Source organism: Scyliorhinus torazame, chromosome 6 (assembly GCF_047496885.1).
Source record: "Scyliorhinus torazame isolate Kashiwa2021f chromosome 6, sScyTor2.1, whole genome shotgun sequence".
NCBI lineage: Eukaryota > Metazoa > Chordata > Chondrichthyes > Carcharhiniformes > Scyliorhinidae > Scyliorhinus > Scyliorhinus torazame.
This window is the reverse complement of record NC_092712.1, coordinates 7,833,708-7,856,473: the sequence shown is the minus strand read 5'-3', so window position 1 is coordinate 7,856,473 and position 22,766 is coordinate 7,833,708. Positions and strand designations below refer to the sequence as shown.

At 52.8% G+C, this 22,766-nt stretch overlaps 1 protein-coding gene across 6 annotated transcripts in view; it reads right to left on the bottom strand.

Moving 5' to 3' along the window:
* LOC140424662 (IQ motif and ankyrin repeat domain-containing protein 1-like) overlaps positions 1 to 22,766 on the bottom strand; it is a 775,223-nt gene that overhangs the window by 610,417 nt on the left and 142,040 nt on the right. For all 6 annotated transcript variants that reach the window (XM_072507911.1, XM_072507913.1, XM_072507908.1 and 3 more), the window contains exon 4: positions 16,194 to 16,312. In XM_072507911.1, coding sequence (XP_072364012.1) covers positions 16,194 to 16,312 — 119 coding nt within the window. The remainder of the gene's footprint in view (positions 1 to 16,193; positions 16,313 to 22,766) is intronic.

Here is a 22,766-nt window from a genome sequence, read left to right as displayed (position 1 = left end):
CGCCGCGCAGGACTGCCAGCGTGGTCTGTCGCCGCGCAGGACTCCCGGCGTGGTCTGTCGCCGCGCAGGACTGCCAGCGTGGTCTGTCACCGCGCAGGACTGCCAGCGTGGTCTGTCGCCGCGCAGGACTGCCAGCGTGGTCTGTCGCCGCGCAGGACTGCCAGCGTGGTCTGTCACCGCGCAGGACTGCCGGCGTGGTCTGTCACCGCGCAGGACTGTCAGCGTGGTCTGTCACCGCGCAGGACTGCCAGCGTGGTCTGTCACCGCGCAGGACTGCCGGCGTGGTCTGTCACCGCGCAGGACTGCCAGCGTGGTCTGTCACCGCGCAGGACTGTCAGCGTGGTCTGTCACCGCGCAGGACTCCCGGCGTGGTCTGTCACCGCGCAGGACTGCCAGCGTGGTCTGTCACCGCGCAGGACTGTCAGCGTGGTCTGTCACCGCGCAGGACTGCCAGCGTGGTCTGTCACCGCGCAGGACTGCCAGCGTGGTCTGTCACCGCGCAGGACTGCCAGCGTGGTCTGTCACCGCGCAGGACTGCCAGCGTGGTCTGTCACCGCGCAGGACTGCCAGCGTGGTCTGTCACCGCGCAGGACTGTCAGCGTGGTCTGACACCGCGCAGGACTGCCAGCGTGGTCTGTCGCCGCGCAGGACTGTCAGCGTGGTCTGTCACCGCGCAGGACTGCCAGCGTGGTCTGTCGCCGCGCAGGACTGTCAGCGTGGTCTGTCACCGCGCAGGACTGCCGGCGTGGTCTGTCACCGCGCAGGACTGCCAGCGTGGTCTGTCACCGCGCAGGACTGCCAGCGTGGTCTGTCACCGCGCAGGACTCCCGGCGTGGTCTGTCACCGCGCAGGACTGTCAGCGTGGTCTGTCACCGCGCAGGACTGCCAGCGTGGTCTGTCACCGCGCAGGACTGCCGGCGTGGTCTGTCACCGCGCAGGACTGTCAGCGTGGTCTGTCACCGCGCAGGACTGCCGGCGTGGTCTGTCACCGCGCAGGACTGTCGGCGTGGTCTGTCACCGCGCAGGACTGCCAGCGTGGTCTATCACCGCGCAGGACTGCCAGCGTGGTCTGTCGCCGCGCAGGACTGCCAGCGTGGTCTGTCACCGCGCAGGACTGCCAGCGTGGTCTGTCACCGCGCAGGACTGTCAGCGTGGTCTGTCACCGCGCAGGACTGCCGGCGTGGTCTGTCACCGCGCAGGACTGCCAGCGTGGTCTGTCACCGCGCAGGACTGTCAGCGTGGTCTGTCACCGCGCAGGACTGTCAGCGTGGTCTGTCACCGCACAGGACTGTCAGCGTGGTCACCGCGCAGGACTGTCAGCGTGGTCTGTCACCGCGCAGGACTGCCAGCGTGGTCTGTCACCGCGCAGGACTCCCGGCGTGGTCTGTCACCGCGCAGGACTGCCAGCGTGGTCTGTCACCGCGCAGGACTGTCAGCGTGGTCTGTCGCCGCGCAGGACTGCCAGCGTGGTCACCGCGCAGGACTGCCGGCGTGGTCTGTCACCGCGCAGGACTGCCAGCGTGGTCTGTCACCGCGCAGGACTGCCAGCGTGGCCTGTCACCGCGCAGGACTGTCAGCGTGGTCTGTCACCGCGCAGGACTGCCAGCGTGGTCTGTCACCGCGCAGGACTGTCAGCGTGGTCTGTCACCGCGCGGGACTGCCAGCGTGTTCTGTCACCGCGCAGGACTGCCAGCGTGGTCTGTCACCGCGCAGGACTGCCGGCGTGGTCTGTCACCGCGCAGGACTGCCAGCGTGTTCTGTCACCGCGCAGGACTGCCGGCGTGGTCTGTCACCGCGCAGGACTGTCAGCGTGGTCTGTCACCGCGCAGGACTGCCAGCGTGGTCTGTCACCGCGCAGGACTGCCGGCGTGGTCTGTCACCGCGCAGGACTGCCAGCGTGGTCTGTCACCGCGCAGGACTGTCAGCGTGGTCTGTCGCCGCGCAGGACTGCCAGCGTGGTCACCGCGCAGGACTGCCGGCGTGGTCTGTCACCGCGCAGGACTGCCAGCGTGGTCTGTCACCGCGCAGGACTGCCAGCGTGGCCTGTCACCGCGCAGGACTGTCAGCGTGGTCTGTCACCGCGCAGGACTGCCAGCGTGGTCTGTCACCGCGCAGGACTGTCAGCGTGGTCTGTCACCGCGCGGGACTGCCAGCGTGTTCTGTCACCGCGCAGGACTGTCAGCGTGGTCTGTCACCGCGCAGGACTGCCGGCGTGGTCTGTCACCGCGCAGGACTGCCAGCGTGTTCTGTCACCGCGCAGGACTGTCAGCGTGTTCTGTCACCGCGCAGGACTGTCAGCGTGGTCTGTCACCGCGCGGGACTGCCGGCGTGGTCTGTCACCGCGCAGGACTGTCAGCGTGGTCTTTCACCGCGCAGGACTGTCAGCGTGGTCTGTCACCGCGCGGGACTGTCAGCGTGGTCTGTCACCGCGCAGGACTGTCAGCGTGGTCTGTCACCGCGCGGGACTGCCGGCGTGGTCTGTCACCGCGCGGGACTGCCGGCGTGGTCTGTCACCGCGCAGGACTGTCAGCGTGGTCTGTCACCGCGCAGGACTGCCAGCGTGGTCTGTCACCGCGCAGGACTGTCAGCGTGGTCTGTCACCGCGCAGGACTGCCAGCGTGGTCTGTCACCGCGCAGGACTGTCAGCGTGGTCTGTCACCGCGCAGGACTGTCAGCGTGGTCTGTCACCGCGCAGGACTGCCAGCGTGGTCTGTCACCGCGCAGGACTGCCAGCGTGGTCTGTCACCGCGCAGGGCTGTCAGCGTGGTCTGTCACCGCGCAGGACTGCCGGCGTGGTCTGTCACCGCGCAGGACTGTCAGCGTGGTCTGTCACCGCGCAGGATTGCCGGCGTGGTCTGTCACCGCGCAGGACTGTCAGCGTGGTCTGTCACCGCGCAGGGCTGTCAGCGTGGTCTGTCACCGCGCAGGACTGCCGGCGTGGTCTGTCACCGCGCAGGACTGTCAGCGTGGTCTGTCACCGCGCAGGATTGCCGGCGTGGTCTGTCACCGCGCAGGACTGCCAGCGTGGTCTGTCACCGCGCAGGACTGTCAGCGTGGTCTGTCACCGCGCAGGACTGCCAGCGTGGTCTGTCACCGCGCAGGACTGCCGGCGTGGTCTGTCACCGCGCAGGACTGCCAGCGTGGTCTGTCACCGCGCAGGACTGTCAGCGTGGTCTGTCGCCGCGCAGGACTGCCAGCGTGGTCACCGCGCAGGACTGCCGGCGTGGTCTGTCACCGCGCAGGACTGCCAGCGTGGTCTGTCACCGCGCAGGACTGCCAGCGTGGCCTGTCACCGCGCAGGACTGTCAGCGTGGTCTGTCACCGCGCAGGACTGCCAGCGTGGTCTGTCACCGCGCAGGACTGTCAGCGTGGTCTGTCACCGCGCGGGACTGCCAGCGTGTTCTGTCACCGCGCAGGACTGTCAGCGTGGTCTGTCACCGCGCAGGACTGCCGGCGTGGTCTGTCACCGCGCAGGACTGCCAGCGTGTTCTGTCACCGCGCAGGACTGTCAGCGTGTTCTGTCACCGCGCAGGACTGTCAGCGTGGTCTGTCACCGCGCGGGACTGCCGGCGTGGTCTGTCACCGCGCAGGACTGTCAGCGTGGTCTTTCACCGCGCAGGACTGTCAGCGTGGTCTGTCACCGCGCGGGACTGTCAGCGTGGTCTGTCACCGCGCAGGACTGTCAGCGTGGTCTGTCACCGCGCGGGACTGCCGGCGTGGTCTGTCACCGCGCAGGACTGTCAGCGTGGTCTGTCACCGCGCAGGACTGCCAGCGTGGTCTGTCACCGCGCAGGACTGTCGGCGTGGTCTGTCACCGCGCAGGACTGCCAGCGTGGTCTGTCACCGCGCAGGACTGTCAGCGTGGTCTGTCACCGCGCAGGACTGCCAGCGTGGTCTGTCACCGCGCAGGACTGCCAGCGTGGTCTGTCACCGCGCAGGACTGCCAGCGTGGTCTGTCACCGCGCAGGGCTGTCAGCGTGGTCTGTCACCGCGCAGGACTGCCGGCGTGGTCTGTCACCGCGCAGGACTGTCAGCGTGGTCTGTCACCGCGCAGGATTGCCGGCGTGGTCTGTCACCGCGCAGGACTGTCAGCGTGGTCTGTCACCGCGCAGGGCTGTCAGCGTGGTCTGTCACCGCGCAGGACTGCCAGCGTGGTCTGTCACCGCGCAGGACTGCCGGCGTGGTCTGTCACCGCGCAGGACTGTCAGCGTGGTCTGTCACCGCGCAGGATTGCCGGCGTGGTCTGTCACCGCGCAGGACTGTCAGCGTGGTCTGTCACCGCGCAGAATTGCCGGCGTGGTCTGTCACCGCGCAGGACTGTCAGCGTGGTCTGTCACCGCGCAGGACTGTCAGCGTGGTCTGTCACCGCGCAGGACTGTCAGCGTGGTCTGTCACCGCGCAGGATTGCCGGCGTGGTCTGTCACCGCGCAGGACTGCCAGCGTGGTCTGTCACCGCGCAGGACTGCCGGCGTGGTCTGTCACCGCGCAGGACTGTCAGCGTGGTCTGTCACCGCGCAGGACTGCCAGCGTGGTCTGTCACCGCGCAGGACTGTCAGCGTGGTCTGTCACCGCGCAGGACTGCCAGCGTGGTCTGTCACCGCGCAGGACTGCCAGCGTGGTCTGTCGCCGCGCAGGACTGCCAGCGTGGTCTGTCTCTGCGCAGGACTGTCAGCGTGGTCTGTCACCGCGCAGGACTGCCAGCGTGGTCTGTCACCGCGCAGGACTGTCAGCGTGGTCTGTCACCGCGCAGGACTGCCAGCGTGGTCTGTCACCGCGCAGGACTGCCAGCGTGGTCTGTCACCGCGCAGGACTGCCTGCGTGGTCTGTCACCGCGCAGGACTGCCAGCGTGGTCTGTCACCGCGCAGGACTGCCAGCGTGGTCTGTCACCGCGCAGGACTGCCAGCGTGGTCTGTCACCGCGCAGGACTGCCAGCGTGGTCTGTCACCGCGCAGGACTGTCAGCGTGGTCTGTCACCGCGCAGGACTGCCAGCGTGGTCTGTCACCGCGCAGGACTGCCAGCGTGGTCTGTCACCGCGCAGGACTGCCAGCGTGGTCTGTCACCGCGCAGGACTGCCGGCGTGGTCTGTCTCCGCGCAGGACTGCCAGCGTGGTCTGTCACCGCGCAGGACTGCCAGCGTGGTCTGTCACCGCGCAGGACTGCCAGCGTGGTCTGTCTCCGCGCAGGACTGCCAGCGTGGTCTGTCACCGCGCAGGACTGTCAGCGTGGTCTGTCACCGCGCAGGACTGTCAGCGTGGTCTGTCACCGCGCAGGACTGCCAGCGTGGTCTGTCACCGCGCAGGACTGTCAGCGTGGTCTGTCACCGCGCAGGACTGCCAGCGTGGTCTGTCACCGCGCGGGACTGCCGGCGTGGTCTGTCACCGCGCAGGACTGTCAGCGTGGTCTGTCACCGCGCAGGACTGCCAGCGTGGTCTGTCACCGCGCAGGACTGTCAGCGTGGTCTGTCACCGCGCAGGACTGCCAGCGTGGTCTGTCACCGCGCAGGACTGCCAGCGTGGTCTGACACCGCGCAGGACTGCCGGCGTGGTCTGTCACAGCGCAGGACTGTCAGCGTGGTCTGTCACCGCGCAGGACTGCCAGCGTGGTCTGTCACCGCACAGGACTGCCAGCGTGGTCTGTCGCCGCGCAGGACTGCCAGCGTGGTCTGTCACCGCGCAGGGGGTTTCTTCTCAGCGCTGGCCATCGTGGAGCCTTACAGAGGCCGGCGCGGAGGGAAAGAGTGCCCCGATCTCACAGGCCCCCCCCACCGCAGATCGGTGAGCCCTGATCGTGGACCAAGCCACCGTGGGGGACCCACCGCGCCCCCCCCCCCCCGAGGACCCCGCTAGACGGCCGACAAGACAGGTCCCGCCGGGATGTCCATTTAACGCCAGCGGAACTGGTCGAAAACGGGTGGCCGCTCGGCCCATCAGGGCCCGGAGAATTGCCGAGTGGGCCACTGATAAGGGCCCCCGGCTGGCGCAGCGCGATCCCCGCCCTCGCCCGAAAACCAGCGGTAGAGATTTCGGTAGCCGGCGTCAGAGTGGCGGGGCGGGATTCACGCCGCCCCCCGGCGATTCTCCGACATGGCGGGGGAAGAATCCCGCCCAAAGAGTTTCTGTAGATATGTGAAGAGAAAGAGATCGGTGAAGGGAAATGTAGGCCCCCTACAGACAGAAACAGGGGAATGCATAATAAGGGACAAAGAAATGGCTGAGCAATTGAATACACACTTTGGCTCTGTCTTCACAAATGAGGACACAAATCAGACACCAGAAATGTTGGAGAATGAAAGGTTTAGTGAGAGGGAAGAACTGAGGGCGATCAACATTAGTAGAGAAATGGTGCTGGGAAGATTGATGGGATTGAAGGTGGACAAATCCCCAGGGCCTGAGAATCTGCGTCCCAGAGAGCTTAAGGAGGTGGCTCTGGAAATAGTGGATGCTTTGGTGGTCATCTTCCGGGATTCTATAGACTCTGGAACTGTCCCTGCAGATTGGAGGGTAGCTCACGTCACTCCGATATTCAAAAAGGGAGGGAGAGAGAACGCAGGGAATTATAGACCAGTAAGCCTAACATCGGTAGTGGGGAAAATGCTTGAATCCATTATCAAGGACTTTATAGCCGAACATTTGGAAAGCAGTGGCAGGATCAGTCAGAGTCAGCACGGATTTATGAAGGGAAAATCATGCTTGACAAATCTGTTGGAATTCTTTGAAGAGGTAACCAGTACAGTCGACAAGGGGGAGCCAGTCGATGTGGTATATTTGGACTTTCAGAAGGTGTTTGACAAAATCCCGCATGAGAGATTATTGTGCAAAATTAAAGGGTATGGGATTGGGGGAAATGTATTGAGGTGGATAGAAAACTGGTTGGCAGAGAGGAAACAAAGAGTTGGGATTAATGGCTCCTTTTCAAATTGGCAGGCAGTAACCAGTGGGGTACCACAGGGATCGGTGCTGGGACCCCAGCTATTCACAATATATATTAATGATTTGGATGAGGAAACAAAATGTAACATCACAAAGTTTGCAGATGATACCAAGTTGGGTAGGAGGTGAACTGTGACGAGGATGCAGAGATCCTGCAGCAAGATCTGGACAGGTTGGGCGAGTGGGCAAACCAATGGCAGATGCAGTATAATTTGGATAAGTGTGAGGTTATTCACTTTGGAAGCTAAAACGGGAAGGCAGATTACTACTTGAATGGTTGTAAATTGGGAGAGGGGAGTGTGCAGCGGGACCTGGGTGTCCTTGTGCACCAGTCGCTGAAGGTAAGCTGCAGGTGCAGCAGGCGGTAAAGAAGGCTAATGGTATGTTGGCCTTCATTGCGAGAGGTTTCGAGTACAGGAGCAGGGATGTGTTGCTGCAGTTGTACAGGGCCTTGGTGAGGCCACACCGGGAGTATTGTGGGCAGTTTTGGTCTCCTTCTCTGAGGAAGGATGTTCTTGCTCTCGAGGGAGAGCAGCGAAGGTTTACCAGACTGATTCCAGGGATGGCGGGACTGTCATATGAGGAGAGATTGAATCGGTTCGGATTGTTCTCGCTGGAGTTCAGAAGAATGAGGGGGAATCTCAGAGAGACTTATAAAATTCTAACAGGACTAAACAGGGTAGATGCAGGGAAGATGTTACCAATGATGGGTGTGTCCAGAACCAGGGGTCACAGTCTGAGGATTCAGGGTAAACCATTTCGGACAGAGATAAGGAGACATTTCTTCACACAAAGAGCGGTGAGCCTGTGGAATTCATTACCACAGGAAATAGTTGATGCTGAAACTTTGAATATATTCAGCAGGCGGCTGGATAGAGCACTTGGGGAGAATGGGATCAAAGGCTATGGGGAGAAAGCAGGATTAGGCTATTGAGTTGGATGATCAGCCATGATGGTGATGAATGGCGGAGCAGGCTCGAAGGGCCAAAAGGCCGCCTCCTGCTCCTATCTTCTATGTATCTATGTATCTATGTGTGAACGTCTCATAGTGGGAGAGTTGGGTTTGGTGGAAGGAGTTAAGGCTAAATGCATGGAGGAGTTGGGGCCAATATTGCAGGAAGAGATATAGAGAACAAAGAACAAAGAAAAGTACAGCACAGGAACAGGCCCTTCGGCCCTCCAAGCCCGTGCCGACCATGCTGCCCGTCTAAACTAAAATCTTCTACACTTCCTGGGTCCGTATCCCTCTATTCCCATTCTATTCATGTATTTGTCAAGATGCCCCTTAAATGTCACTATCATCCCTGCTTCCACCACCTCCTCCGGCAGCGAGTTCCAGGCACCCACTACCCTCTGTGTAAAAAACTTGCCTCGTACACCTACTCTAAACCTTGCCCCTCTCACCTTAAACCTATATGATCAGGGATAGTCAGCATGGCTTTGTGAAGGGTAGGTCATGCCTCACAAACCTTATTGAGTTCTTTGAGAAGGTGACTGAACAGGTAGACGAGGGTAGAGCAGTTGATGTGGTGTATATGGATTTCAGCAAAGCGTTTGATAAGGTTCCCCACGGTAGGCTATTGCAAAAAATACGGAGGCTGGGGATTGAGGGTGATTTAGAGATGTGGATCAGAAATTGGCTAGCTGAAAGAAGACAGAGGGTGGTGGTTGATGGGAAATGTTCAGAATGGAGTACAGTCACAAGTGGAGTACCACAAGGATCTGTTCTGGGGCCGTTGCTGTTTGTCATTTTTATCAATGACCTAGAGGAAGGCGCAGAAGGGTGGGTGAGTAAATTTGCAGACGATACTAAAGTCGGTGGTGTTGTCGATAGTGTGGAAGGATGTAGCAGATTACAGAGGGATATAGATAAGCTGCAGAGCTGGGCCGAGAGGTGGCAAATGGAGTTTAATGTAGAGAAGTGTGAGGTGATTCACTTTGGAAGGAATAACAGGAATGCGGAATATTTGGCTAATGGTAAAGTTCTTGAAAGTGTGGGTGAGCAGAGGGATCTAGGTGTCCATGTACATAGATCCCTGAAAGTTGCCACCCAGGTTGATAGGGCTGTGAAGAGGGCCTATGGAGTGTTGGCCTTTATTGGTGGAGGGATTGAGTTCCGGAGTCGGGAGGTCATGTTGCAGCTGTACAGAACTCTGGTACGGCCGCATTTGGAGTATTGCGTACAGTTCTGGTCACCGCATTATAGGAAGGACGTGGAGGCTTTGGAGCGGGTGCAGAGGAGATTTACCAGGATGTTGCCTGGTATGGAGGGAAAATCTTACGAGGAAAGGCTGATGGACTTGAGGTTGTTTTCGTTGGAGAGAAGAAGGTTAAGAGGAGACTTAATAGAGGCATACAAAATGATCAGGGGGTTGGATAGGGTGGACAGTGAGAGCCTTCTCCCGCGGATGGATATGGCTGGCATGAGGGGACATAACTTTAAACTGAGGGGTAATAGATATAGGACAGAGGTCAGAGGTAGGTTCTTTACGCAAAGAGTAGTGAGGCCGTGGAATGCCCTACCTGCTACAGTAGTGAACTCGCCAACATTGAGGGCATTTAAAAGTTTATTGGATAAACATATGGATGATAATGGCATAGTGTAGGTTGGGTGGCTTTTGTTTCGGTGCAACATCGTGGGCCGAAGGGCCTGTACTGCGCTGTATTGTTCTATGTTCTATGTTCTATGTTCTATGCCCCCTAGTAATTGACCGCTCTACCCCAGGGAAAAGCCTCTGACTATCCACTCTGTCTGTGCCCCTCATAATTTTGTAGACCTCTATCAGGTCGCCCCTCAACCTCCGTCGTTCAAGTGAGAACAAACCAAGTTTATTCAACCGCTCCTCATAGCTAATGCCCTCCATACCAGGCAACATCCTGGTAAATCTCTTCTGCACCGTCCCTAAAGCCTCCACATCCTTCTGGTAGTGTGGCGACATGTAACATGCAGGGTCTGTGGAAGGGGATTAAATGGGTTTATGATGGTGTAACATGCAGGGTCTGTGGAAGGGGATTAAATGGGTTTATGATGGTGTAACATGCAGGGGATGTGGAAGGGAATTAAATGGGTTTATGATGGTGTAACATGCAGGGTCTGTGGAAGGAGATTAAATGGGTTTATGATGGTGTAACATGCAGGGGATGTGGAAGGGGATTAAATGGGTTTATGATGGTGTAACATGCAGGGGATGTGGAAGGGGATTAAATGGGTTTATGATGGTGTAACATGCAGGGTCTGTGGAAGGAGATTAAATGGGTTTATGATGGTGTAACATGCAGGGTCTGTGGAAGGGGATTAAATGGGTTTATGATGGTGTAACATGCAGGGTCTGTGGAAGGAGATTAAATAGGTTTATGATGGTGTAACATGCAGGGTCTGTGGAAGGGGATTAAATGGGTTTATGATGGTGTAACATGCAGGGTCTGTGGAAGGGGATTAAATGGGTTTATGATGGTGTAACATGCAGGGTCTGTGGAAGGGGATTAAATGGGTTTATGATGGTGTAACATGCAGGGGATGTGGAAGGGGATTAAATGGGTTTATGATGGTGTAACATGCAGGGGATGTGGAAGGAGATTAAATGGGTTTATGATGGTGTAACATGCAGGGTCTGTGGAAGGAGATTAAATAGGTTTATGATGGTGTAACATGCAGGGTCTGTGGAAGGGGATTAAATGGGTTTATGATGGTGTAACATGCAGGGTCTGTGGAAGGAGATTAAATGGGTTTATGATGATGTAACATGCAGGGGATGTGGAGGGGATTAAATGGGTTTATGATGGTGTAACATGCAGGGTCTGTGGAAGGGGATTAAATGGGTTTATGATGGTGTAACATGCAGGGTCTGTGGAAGGAGATTAAATGGGTTTATGATGGTGTAACATGCAGGGGATGTGGAAGGAGATTAAATGGGTTTATGACGGTGTAACATGCAGGGTCTGTGGAAGGGGATTAAATGGGTATATGATGGTGTAACATGCAGGGTCTGTGGAAGGGGATTAAATGGGTTTATGATGGTGTAACATGCAGGGGATGTGGAAGGGGATTAAATGGGTTTATGATGGTGTAACATGCAGGGTCTGTGGAAGGGGATTAAATGGGTTTATGATGGTGTAACATGCAGGGTCTGTGGAAGGGGATTAAATGGGTTTATGATGGTGTAACATGCAGGGTCTGTGGAAGGAGATTAAATGGGTTTATGATGGTGTAACATGCAGGGTCTGTGGAAGGGGATTAAATGGGTTTATGATGGTGTAACATGCAGGGTCTGTGGAAGGAGATTAAATGGGTTTATGATGGTGTAACATGCAGGGTCTGTGGAAGGGGATTAAATGGGTTTATGATGGTGTAACATGCAGGGGATGTGGAAGGAGATTAAATGGGTTTATGATGGTGTAACATGCAGGGTCTGTGGAAGGGGATTAAATGGGTTTATGATGGTGTAACATGCAGGGTCTGTGGAAGGGGATTAAATGGGTTTATGATGGTGTAACATGCAGGGGATGTGGAAGGGGATTAAATGGGTTTCTGATGGTGTAACATGCAGGGGATGTGGAAGGGGATTAAATGGGTTTATGATGGTGTAACATGCAGGGTCTGTGGAAGGGGATTAAAAGGGTTTATGATGGTGTAACATGCAGGGTCTGTGGAAGGAGATTAAATGGGTTTATGATGGTGTAACATGCAGGGGATGTGGAAGGAGATTAAATGGGTTTATGATGGTGTAACATGCAGGGGATGTGGAAGGAGATTAAATGGGTTTATGTAGGTGTAACATGCAGGTTCTGTGGAAGGAGACTAAATGGGTTTATGATGATGTAACATGCAGGGTCTGTGGAAGGGGATTAAATGGGTTTATGATGGTGTAACATGTAGGGTCTGTGGAAGGGGATTAAATGGGTTTATGATGGTGTAACATGCAGGGGATGTGGAAGGGGATTAAATGGGTTTATGATGGTGTAACATGCAGTGTCTGTGGAAGGGGATTAAATGGGTTTATGATGGTGTAACATGCAGGGGATGTGGAAGGAGATTAAATGGGTTTATGATGGTGTAACATGCAGGGGATGTGGAAGGAGATTAAATGGGTTTATGATGGTGTAACATGCAGGGGATGTGGAAGGAGATTAAATGGGTTTATGATGGTGTAACATGCAGGGGATGTGAAAGGAGATTAAATGGGTTTATGATGGTGTAACATGCAGGGGATGTGGAAGGAGATTAAATGGGTTTATGATGGTGTAACATGCAGGGTCTGTGGAAGGGGATTAAATGGGTTTATGATGGTGTAACATGCAGGGGATGTGGAAGGAGATTAAATGGGTTTATGATGGTGTAACATGCAGGGGATGTGGAAGGGGATTAAATGGGTTTATGATGGTGTAACATGCAGGGGATGTGGAAGGAGATTAAATGGGTTTATGATGGTGTAACATGCAGGGTCTGTGGAAGGGGATTAAATGGGTTTATGATGGTGTAACATGCAGGGTCTGTGGAAGGGGATTAAATGGGTTTATGATGGTGTAACATGCAGGGTCTGTGGAAGGGGATTAAATGGGTTTATGATGGTGTAACATGCAGGGTCTGTGGAAGGGGATTAAATGGGTTTATGATGGTGTAACATGCAGGGGATGTGGAAGGAGATTAAATGGGTTTATGATGGTGTAACATGCAGGGTCTGTGGAAGGAGATTAAATGGGTTTATGATGGTGTAACATGCAGGGTCTGTGGAAGGGGATTAAATGGGTTTATGATGGTGTAACATGCAGGGGATGTGGAAGGAGATTAAATGGGTTTATGATGGTGTAACATGCAGGGTCTGTGGAAGGAGATTAAATGGGTTTATGATGGTGTAACATGCAGGGTCTGTGGAAGGGGATTAAATGGGTTTATGATGGTGTAACATGCAGGGGATGTGGAAGGAGATTAAATGGGTTTATGATGGTGTAACATGCAGGGTCTGTGGAAGGAGATTAAATGGGTTTATGATGGTGTAACATGCAGGGTCTGTGGAAGGGGATTAAATGGGTTTATGATGGTGTAACATGCAGGGTCTGTGGAAGGAGATTAAATGGGTTTATGATGGTGTAACATGCAGGGTCTGTGGAAGGAGATTAAATGGGTTTATGATGGTGTAACATGCAGGGGATGTGGAAGGGGATTAAATGGGTTTATGATGGTGTAACATGCAGGGTCTGTGGAAGGGGATTAAATGGGTTTATGATGGTGTAACATGCAGGGTCTGTGGAAGGGGATTAAATGGGTTTATGATGGTGTAACATGCAGGGGATGTGGAAGGGGATTAAATGGGTTTATGATGGTGTAACATGCAGGGTCTGTGGAAGGGGATTAAATGGGTTTATGATGGTGTAACATGCAGGGGATGTGGAAGGAGATTAAATGGGTTTATGATGGTGTAACATGCAGGGGATGTGGAAGGGGATTAAATGGGTTTATGATGGTGTAACATGCAGGGGATGTGGAAGGAGATTAAATGGGTTTATGATGGTGTAACATGCAGGGTCTGTGGAAGGAGACTAAATGGGTTTATGATGATGTAACATGCAGGGTCTGTGGAAGGGGATTAAATGGGTTTATGATGGTGTAACATGCAGGGTCTGTGGAAGGGGATTAAATGGGTTTATGATGGTGTAACATGCAGGGGATGTGGAAGGGGATTAAATGGGTTTATGATGGTGTAACATGCAGGGTCTGTGGAAGGGGATTAAATGGGTTTATGATGGTGAAACATGCAGGGGATGTGGAAGGGGATTAAATGGGTTTATGATGGTGTAACATGCAGGGTCTGTGGAAGGAGATTAAATGGGTTTATGATGGTGTAACATGCAGGGGATGTGGAAGGAGATTAAATGGGTTTATGATGGTGTAACATGCAGGGGATGTGGAAGGAGATTAAATGGGTTTATGATGGTGTAACATGCAGGGTCTGTGGAAGGAGATTAAATGGGTTTATGATGGTGTAACATGCAGGGGATGTGGAAGGAGATTAAATGGGTTTATGATGGTGTAACATGCAGGGTCTGTGGAAGGGGATTAAATGGGTTTATGATGGTGTAACATGCAGGGGATGTGGAAGGAGATTAAATGGGTTTATGATGGTGTAACATGCAGGGGATGTGGAAGGGGATTAAATGGGTTTATGATGGTGTAACATGCAGGGGATGTGGAAGGAGATTAAATGGGTTTATGATGGTGTAACATGCAGGGTCTGTGGAAGGGGATTAAATGGGTTTATGATGGTGTAACATGCAGGGGATGTGGAAGGAGATTAAATGGGTTTATGATGGTGTAACATGCAGGGGATGTGGAAGGAGATTAAATGGGTTTATGATGGTGTAACATGCAGGGTCTGTGGAAGGGGATTAAATGGGTTTATGATGGTGTAACATGCAGGGGATGTGGAAGGAGATTAAATGGGTTTATGATGGTGTAACATGCAGGGTCTGTGGAAGGGGATTAAATGGGTTTATGATGGTGTAACATGCAGGGTCTGTGGAAGGGGATTAAATGGGTTTATGATGGTGTAACATGCAGGGGATGTGGAAGGAGATTAAATGGGTTTATGATGGTGTAACATGCAGTGTCTGTGGAAGGAGATTAAATGGGTTTATGATGGTGTAACATGCAGGGTCTGTGGAAGGGGATTAAATGGGTTTATGATGGTGTAACATGCAGGGGATGTGGAAGGAGATTAAATGGGTTTATGATGGTGTAACATGCAGGGTCTGTGGAAGGGGATTAAATGGGTTTATGATGGTGTAACATGCAGGGGATGTGGAAGGAGATTAAATGGGTTTATGATGGTGTAACATGCAGGGTCTGTGGAAGGGGATTAAATGGGTTTATGATGGTGTAACATGCAGGGTCTGTGGAAGGGGATTAAATGGGTTTATGATGGTGTAACATGCAGGGTCTGTGGAAGGAGACTAAATGGGTTTATGATGGTGTAACATGCAGTGGATGTGGAAGGAGATTAAATGGGTTTATGATGGTGTAACATGCAGGGGATGTGGAAGGGGATTAAATGGGTTTATGATGGTGTAACATGCACGGGATGTGGAAGGGGATTAAATGGGTTTATGATGGTGTAACATGCAGGGGATGTGGAAGGGGATTAAATGGGTTTATGATGGTGTAACATGCAGGGGATGTGGAAGGAGATTAAATGGGTTTATGATGGTGTAACATGCAGGGGATGTGGAAGGAGATTAAATGGGTTTATGATGGTGTAACATGCAGGGTCTGGGGAAGGGGATTAAATGGGTTTATGATGGTGTAACATGCAGGGTCTGTGGAAGGGGATTAAATGGGTTTATGATGGTGTAACATGCAGGGGATGTGGAAGGGGATTAAATGGGTTTATGATGGTGTAACATGCAGGGGATGTGGAAGGGGATTAAATGGGTTTATGATGGTGTAACATGCAGGGGATGTGGAAGGGGATTAAATGGGTTTATGATGGTGTAACATGCAGGGGATGTGGAAGGAGATTAAATGGGTTTATGATGGTGTAACATGCAGGGTCTGTGGAAGGGGATTAAATGGGTTTATGATGGTGTAACATGCAGGGGATGTGGAAGGGGATTAAATGGGTTTATGATGATGTAACATGCAGGGTCTGTGGAAGGGGATTAAATGGGTTTATGATGGTGTAACATGCAGGGGATGTGGAAGGGGATTAAATGGGTTTATGATGGTGTAACATGCAGGGTCTGTGGAAGGGGATTAAATGGGTTTATGATGGTGTAACATGCAGGGGATGTGGAAGGGGATTAAATGGGTTTATGATGGTGTAACATGCAGGGGATGTGGAAGGAGATTAAATGGGTTTATGATGGTGTAACATGCAGGGGATGTGGAAGGAGATTAAATGGGTTTATGATGGTGTAACATGCAGGGTCTGTGGAAGGAGATTAAATGGGTTTATGATGGTGTAACATGCAGGGTCTGTGGAAGGGGATTAAATGGGTTTATGATGGTGTAACATGCAGGGTCTGTGGAACGAGATTAAATGGGTTTATGATGGTGTAACATGCAGGGTCTGTGGAAGGGGATTAAATGGATTTATGATGGTGTAACATGCAGGGTCTGTGGAAGGGGATTAAATGGGTTTATGATGGTGTAACATGCAGGGTCTGTGGAAGGGGATTAAATGGGTTTATGATGGTGTAACATGCAGGGTCTGTGGAAGGGGCTGTTTGTGGATGAGGAGAACCTCCTCGGCTATTGTGGTTCTCCTACCTCTCTCTGCAGTTGCTCCATTAACTCTTCGTAGTTCCCCTTCTCCTTCATACGTTTGGCCCGTTCCTTTCGTGCAAAATGCTGACGGCATGCACACTGGATGATGATGGCTGACCTCTCTGTGGGAAAACAGGAAGTTCAAACACACTTTAAACATTCAGAAGAGAAACAGCAGATTGAAATGTTCGCCTCAATGCATTTGATTCTATGCTATTACGATAGTGTGCCGCAAATTAGGGCTCTGAATAAACTGGTATTTTCTGCTCATGAACTTAAAAAGGCAACAATTACTACCTTTGGAAAGGCCCGTCACTTGGCTGCCATATTGAAATCCCGAAATAGGCATATTGTGTCCTCTCCTTACCTACGGGCGTGTTTGGACAGGGCTGGGATGTGACCTCAGCATGACATAAACTAAAAAGCTGACCTCAAGCAGAATGACAACTGAGGGAAAAGGTGACCACCCTGAGATCTAGGTATCCTGCATTATTTGGTCAGAAGGGTTTGAATAAATCATTAACACTGGGTAAGCTGCCAACCCCAAGAAAAAGATATATTAACAAGCGCTGAGGGGTTGGTGAAGTCCCTTTCTCTTTCATGTATGGGTATCACTGCCTGAACCTTGAGCCAAGCACATTGCCATGGACCTGGAGTCACATGTGGGCCAGGCCAGGCAAGTACGGCAGGGGGGGCATGAGTGAAGCAGGTGGGTTTTTACATCAATGTGATAATAGTTTTGTGTTCATCAGTAGACTTTTATTTTCAGATTGTTATGCAATTCAGATTGCACCAACGGCTGTGGTGGGTTTCGAACCTGGTTTCCCACTGGGTCTCTGGATCTTGTGACAATAACACAATCCCGCCATCTTTCCGTGGCAGTGCTCATTAGGCAGCCGCCTTCTTCAGATGGAAGAGGAAGAAGAAGAGGAGATGTTTAATCAGGAAAGGAATCAAGGGTTATGGGGATAAGGTGGGAAAGGGGAGTTGAGAATCACATCAAATCAGTCATGATCTCATTGAATAGCGGAGCAGACTCAATGGGCTGAATGGTCTATTTCTGCACCGACCTCTTATGTTGTTACGGTCTAAGGAAGACTTAAGAGCAGAGTTTTCGAACATTTGTTGGACTAGAGAGCAGGATACTGCCATAGCAAGTTACTGAGATCAACATGTTCTGTGTAAACAGTCAGTCTGTCCTCTGGAATTAGTAAAGTGCTCCCATTGTTATGGGTCAGATGAACTTAGTAAACCATCTTAAAATTCCTTACGAATAGTTGGCTGCCTACCTCGGTATCTGTGGGCAAAATCTAAAAATCGTAACTGGTTTGCAATAATACAATAGCTGGAGTGTCACAGTAGCACAGTGGTTAGCACTGCTGCTTCACGATGCCAGGGACCCGGGGTTCAATTCCAGCCTTGGGTGACTGCCTGCGCGGAGTCTGCACGTTCTCCCCGTGTCTGCGTGGGTTTCCTCCGGGTGCTCCGGTTTCCTCCCACTGTCCAAATATATGCAGGTTAGGATTGCCCCTTAGTGGCCAAAATGTTAGGTGGAGTTATGGGGATAGGATGGGGGATTGGGCCCAGGTAGGGTCCTCTTTCTAAGGGTCCTACCTGTGTATTTCCTCTTTCTTTTATTTTGCTGTTGTATTTTTAATCCATGGATGGTTTATGGACGTGTGTCCATAAGGCAGGTTAAGGCAGCCTGCCACTTTAATTCAAGCAGAAGGAAGCATTGGCCTGCGCCTTTAATTCTTGCAGAAGCCTGTGCTGGTTTGGACTAGAGTGTAGACTGACTGGCACCAGTGACAGAGACTGGCTGGGTCCCGGTTGGATTGATTTGGCTGACAGTCAATGAATTGGCCCAAAAGGCTGGGCCAGTCCAGTAACAGGTGGTGAGTGGATCTGATCTCAATGGAATGTTTTCAGAGTCGCAGGTTTTCAGTTAGGTTTGAGTTTGACTCCAGGCAGCTCAGACAGAAGACCCGCTCTCTCTCCTCTCCATTTATCTCCAGCAGAAAGGCTGCGTTTCTGAACTGGCACAAAACCTGGGTGTATCTGTTGACAGCAGAACCATTGCCGGCTGTTCAGGAAAAGTTCATAATTTGCTAACTCTCTTCAGAAAAGCTGGTGTGAATCGACTATCTTTCTCCTGAAGACTTGCTGCCTGTAAGTATTGCATTTTATGAAACCACAAAGACCTAAAGGCAGGCCACCAACTGAAGACAAAGTTTGATGAAACAGGAACATTGTTTCGCCAGGGAAATTGTGACAATGGGCTGCAACACAAAGACTGTGATTTACCAGTTTGCTGTGAAGGAAGGATGCTCAGAACCATCGTCTGAAGAAAAGTTTCTGTTCTCTTTCACTTACTTTTTCCCCCTTTTCCATCCCTCTGTGTTTCTCTGCCTTGTGCTTGTGTGTGTGTGTGTGTGTGTATGTGTGTATGTGTGTGTGTGTGTGGGGGGGCGGGTGGGGGGGAGGCAAGTTAAAATAGGAGTTAGATTTTTATTAATGTTTAACCAACTGTATCTGCTACATATTGAATCATTATTCTTGCTATAAAGTAAATGTGATTCAACTTAGAAATCTGGTGACTGTAAGTATTGGGAAGCTAAGGGTGTATTCATTGTTTATTTTTATAAGAATGAATGGTTAATTCACTAATGTTCTGCCTCCAGGGCGTGTGGGGATGGAATTGACCGTGTCCTTTCCCAGGGTGTCGTGGCATCTCTCCGAGGGTTGGTGCAGAATCGATGGGCCGATAGCCCCCTTTTGTACTGTGGGGATTCTATGATTCTATGAACATCAACAAAACCTCAGTTTAACAGATACTGGGAATAAGGAAATCTGACAATGTAGCATGCCAACAATAGATTACTGAATCTTGGCTAGATTCTGTGCTCTGGATTCAAATCCACAACTTCCTGCACCAGAACGCAGAGAGAAGCCCAAACTACAGGCAGCAAGCATTCAGACACGTACTAGCCCAAACTTACAGACAATTAGACAGAGCTGTGCAGAACTACCCAGTGCTCTCTTTGTGATCTTATCAACTTGTGTCTTTCATTTTAGCTGTTTATCGACCAATATCCAAATATCTTTGTTCCTCTAACCTATTTCGATCTTTTTAAAAATTAATTTAGGGGATGTGGGCGTCTCTGGTTAGGCCGGCATTCAGTGCCCAACCACATTGCCCTTCAGAGGGTGGTGAGGAGCTGCCTTTCTGAACCGCTGCAGTCATCGAGGTGTAGGTACACCCACTGTGCTGTTCGGGAGGGAGTTCCAGGATGTTTCCCAGTAACAATGAAGGAACGGCCAATATATTTCCAAGTCAGGATAGTGAGTGACTTGGAGGGGAGCCTCCATGTGGTGGGGTTCCCAGGTATCTGCTGCTCTTGTCCTTCTGGATGGTAGTTGTCGTGGGTTTGGAAGGTGCTGTCTGAGGATCCTTGGTGAGTTACTGCAGTGCATCTTGTAGATGGTACACACGGCTGCCACTGTGCGTCGGTGGGGGAGGGAGTGAATGTTTGTGGAAGGTGAGCAATCAAGCGGGGCTGCTTTGTCCTGGATGGTGTTGAGCTTCTTGAGTGTTGTTGGAGCTGCGCTCATCCAGGCAAGTGGGGAGTATTCCATCACACTCCTGACTTGTGCCGTGTAGATGGTGGACAAGCTTTGGGGAGTCAGTAGGTGAGTTACTCACCGTAGGATTCCTAACTTTTGACCTGCCCTGGTAGCCACAGTATTAATGTGGCCGGGTCCAGTTCAGTTTCTGATCAATGGTCACCCCCAGGATGTTGATTGTGGGGATTCAGCGATGTTAATGCCATCGAATGTCACGGGGTGATGGTTAGATCCTCTCTTGTCGGAGATGGTCATAGCCTGGCAGTTGCGTGGCGCGAATGCAACTTGTCACTTGTCAGCCCCGAGCCTGGATATTGTCCAGGTCTTAACAACACAGCCTTTTGGAATCATTCTGTTTAAGTTAAAGATACAGGCTTCTTACAGGCTGTTTGCCTTAAATACTAATCTTTATTAGTGTCACAAGTAGGTTTACATTAACACGGCAATGAGGTTACTGTGAAAAGCCCCTAGTCGCCACATTCCGGCGCCTGTTCGGGTACACAGAGGGAGAATTCAGAATGTCCAATTCACCGAACAGCACGTCTTTCGGGTCTTGTGGGAGGAAACCGGAGCACCCGGAGGAAACCCACGCAGACACGGGGAGAACGTGCAGACTCCGCACAGACAGTGACCCAAGCCGGGAATTGAACCCGGGTCCCTGGCGCTGTGAAGCAACAGTGCAGAGACATCCAACAATCATCCATAGATCAAAATGTCATGGCAACAATAAAAGAAAGGCGAACAGTCAGTGGGCAACAATGGGGCAGAAATGTAGACAATTCACTGAGGCGAGTAAAACAACAATGCGGTAATTTTGGGAGGTATTTTAACTTTCCCAACATGCCTTCATCAGTTGTAGCATAGATTTTAGAAAGAGGGAGGTTATGTTGGAACTGTACAGGACTTTGGTGAGGCCCCAGCTGGAGTACTGTGTTCAGTCCCGGTCACCACACTATAGGAAGGATGTGATTCCATTCGATAGGGCGCAGAGGAAATTCACCAGGATGTTGCCTGAGGTGGAATATTTTTAGCTATGACGAGAGGTTGAATAAGTTTGTGATGTTTTCTTTGGAGCAGAGAAGACTGAGGGGGACCTGATCGAGGTGGACAGGATTATGAGGGGCATGGACAGGGTGGAGAGGGAGCAGCTGGTCCCCTTAGTTGAAGGGTCAATAACAAGGGGGCATGATTTTAAGGTGAAAGACAAGGGGCGACATTCTCCGGCCCCCCGCCGGGTCGGAGAATCGCCAGGGGCGGCGTGAATCCCGCCCCCGCCGGCCGCCAAATTCTCCGGCACCGAAAAATCAGCGGGGGCGGGAATTGCGCCGCGCCAGTCGGCGGGCTCCCCCCGGCGATTCTCCGGCCCGTGATGGGCCGAAGTCCCACTGCTGTCATGCCAGTCCCGCCGGCGTGAATCAAATCACCTACCTTACCGGCGGGACTGGCAGCGCGGGCGGGCTCCGGGGTCCTGGCCGGGGTGATCTGGCCCCGGGGGATGCCCCCACGGTGGCCTGGCCCGTGATCGGGGCCCACTGATCCCTAGGAGGGCCTGTGCCGTGGGGGCACTCTTTTCCTTCCGCCTCAGCCATAGCCTCCACGATGACCGATGCGGAAGTGACCCCCCCCCCACGCATGCACGGGGATGACGTCAGCAGCCTCTGACGCTCCCGCGCATGCGCGGACTTCCACCGGCCGGCGTGTCCCTTCAGCCCCGGCTGGCGTGGCGCCAAAGGCCTTTCCCGCCGGCCTGCGGCGCACCAACCACTCCGGCGCGGGCCTAACCCCTCAAGGTGAGGGCTTGGCCCCTAAAGTGTGGTGTTGGGTGTTCTGACACACAGATGAGCCAACACAGTTGCATATGGTACAACACTTCTTTATTTAAACTCACTATTTACAACTTGGTCTTTGCACTCTGCACGTGGGGGGCTCCCTGCTTGTGGTGTTTCATCAGCTCTTTCTGTTCCCTTCTCCCCAGACCTCCTGACCTCCAGGTGTCGTGCTCGTGCTTTTTATGTGGTTGGTGTTCTTGTCTGTGATTGGTTGTGGTGTTGTGTACTCTGATTTGCCTGTTAGTGTGTCCATCATGATGTGTGTGTTTGAATATCATGACATCCCCCCTTTTTACAAAGATATGTGCCTACGTGGTAATAAATATGATCGTGACGTGAGTGCATCTAAGAGTGTGTGTGTGTCGTGTGCAGCATGTGTCTATGACGGAACTATGTACATGGGGCGATGTCGAGTGCGTCACATGAATCCAGTTGTACCATAACATAACAGAAATGCGAACGAGAGAAGAAGAAAAAAAATTTGATCAGTTGTCCAGTCAGACGACATCTGGAACGATAAACAACAACAGGTTATCATGTAAAATTGTCCAACTTATTAAACATATGAACTGTATTATAAGTCCATTCTAATGGGTTTGCGACGAATTCGGGTCGACCGCCTTAAGGGTGGATCAAGAACCACCGGCTGCTGTGCAGGCATGGCCATGGGTGGCGATGGAAAGGGCGTGATGTGCGGCAGCTCCACAAAGTCATCCTCGGAAGCCTGTTGAGGATCTGGCGTGTTGTGTGGCTGTGAGCGTGGAAGTCGGCGAAGGGCGCGCCGATTGCGGCGACGCACGGAACCATCCGGCATGCGAACCAGGAACGAGCGGGGAGCCACTTGTCGGAGGACTTCGGCCGGTGCTGACCAGCCACCATACGGTTGATGGACGCGTACTTTGTCTCCGGAGGACAGGGGGGGCAGGTCCGTCGCTCGTGTGTCGTACCGACCTTTCTGGCGATCACGCTGCAGTTGCATGTTCCGAAGAACCGCCTCATGGTCTGTTGTCGGTGCCAGGACGGAAGGTACCGTCGTCCTGAGGGAGCGACCCATTAGTAGCTGCGCTGGCGAGAGGCCCGTGGATAACGGGGCCGATCGATAGGCCAGCAAGGCAAGGTTAAA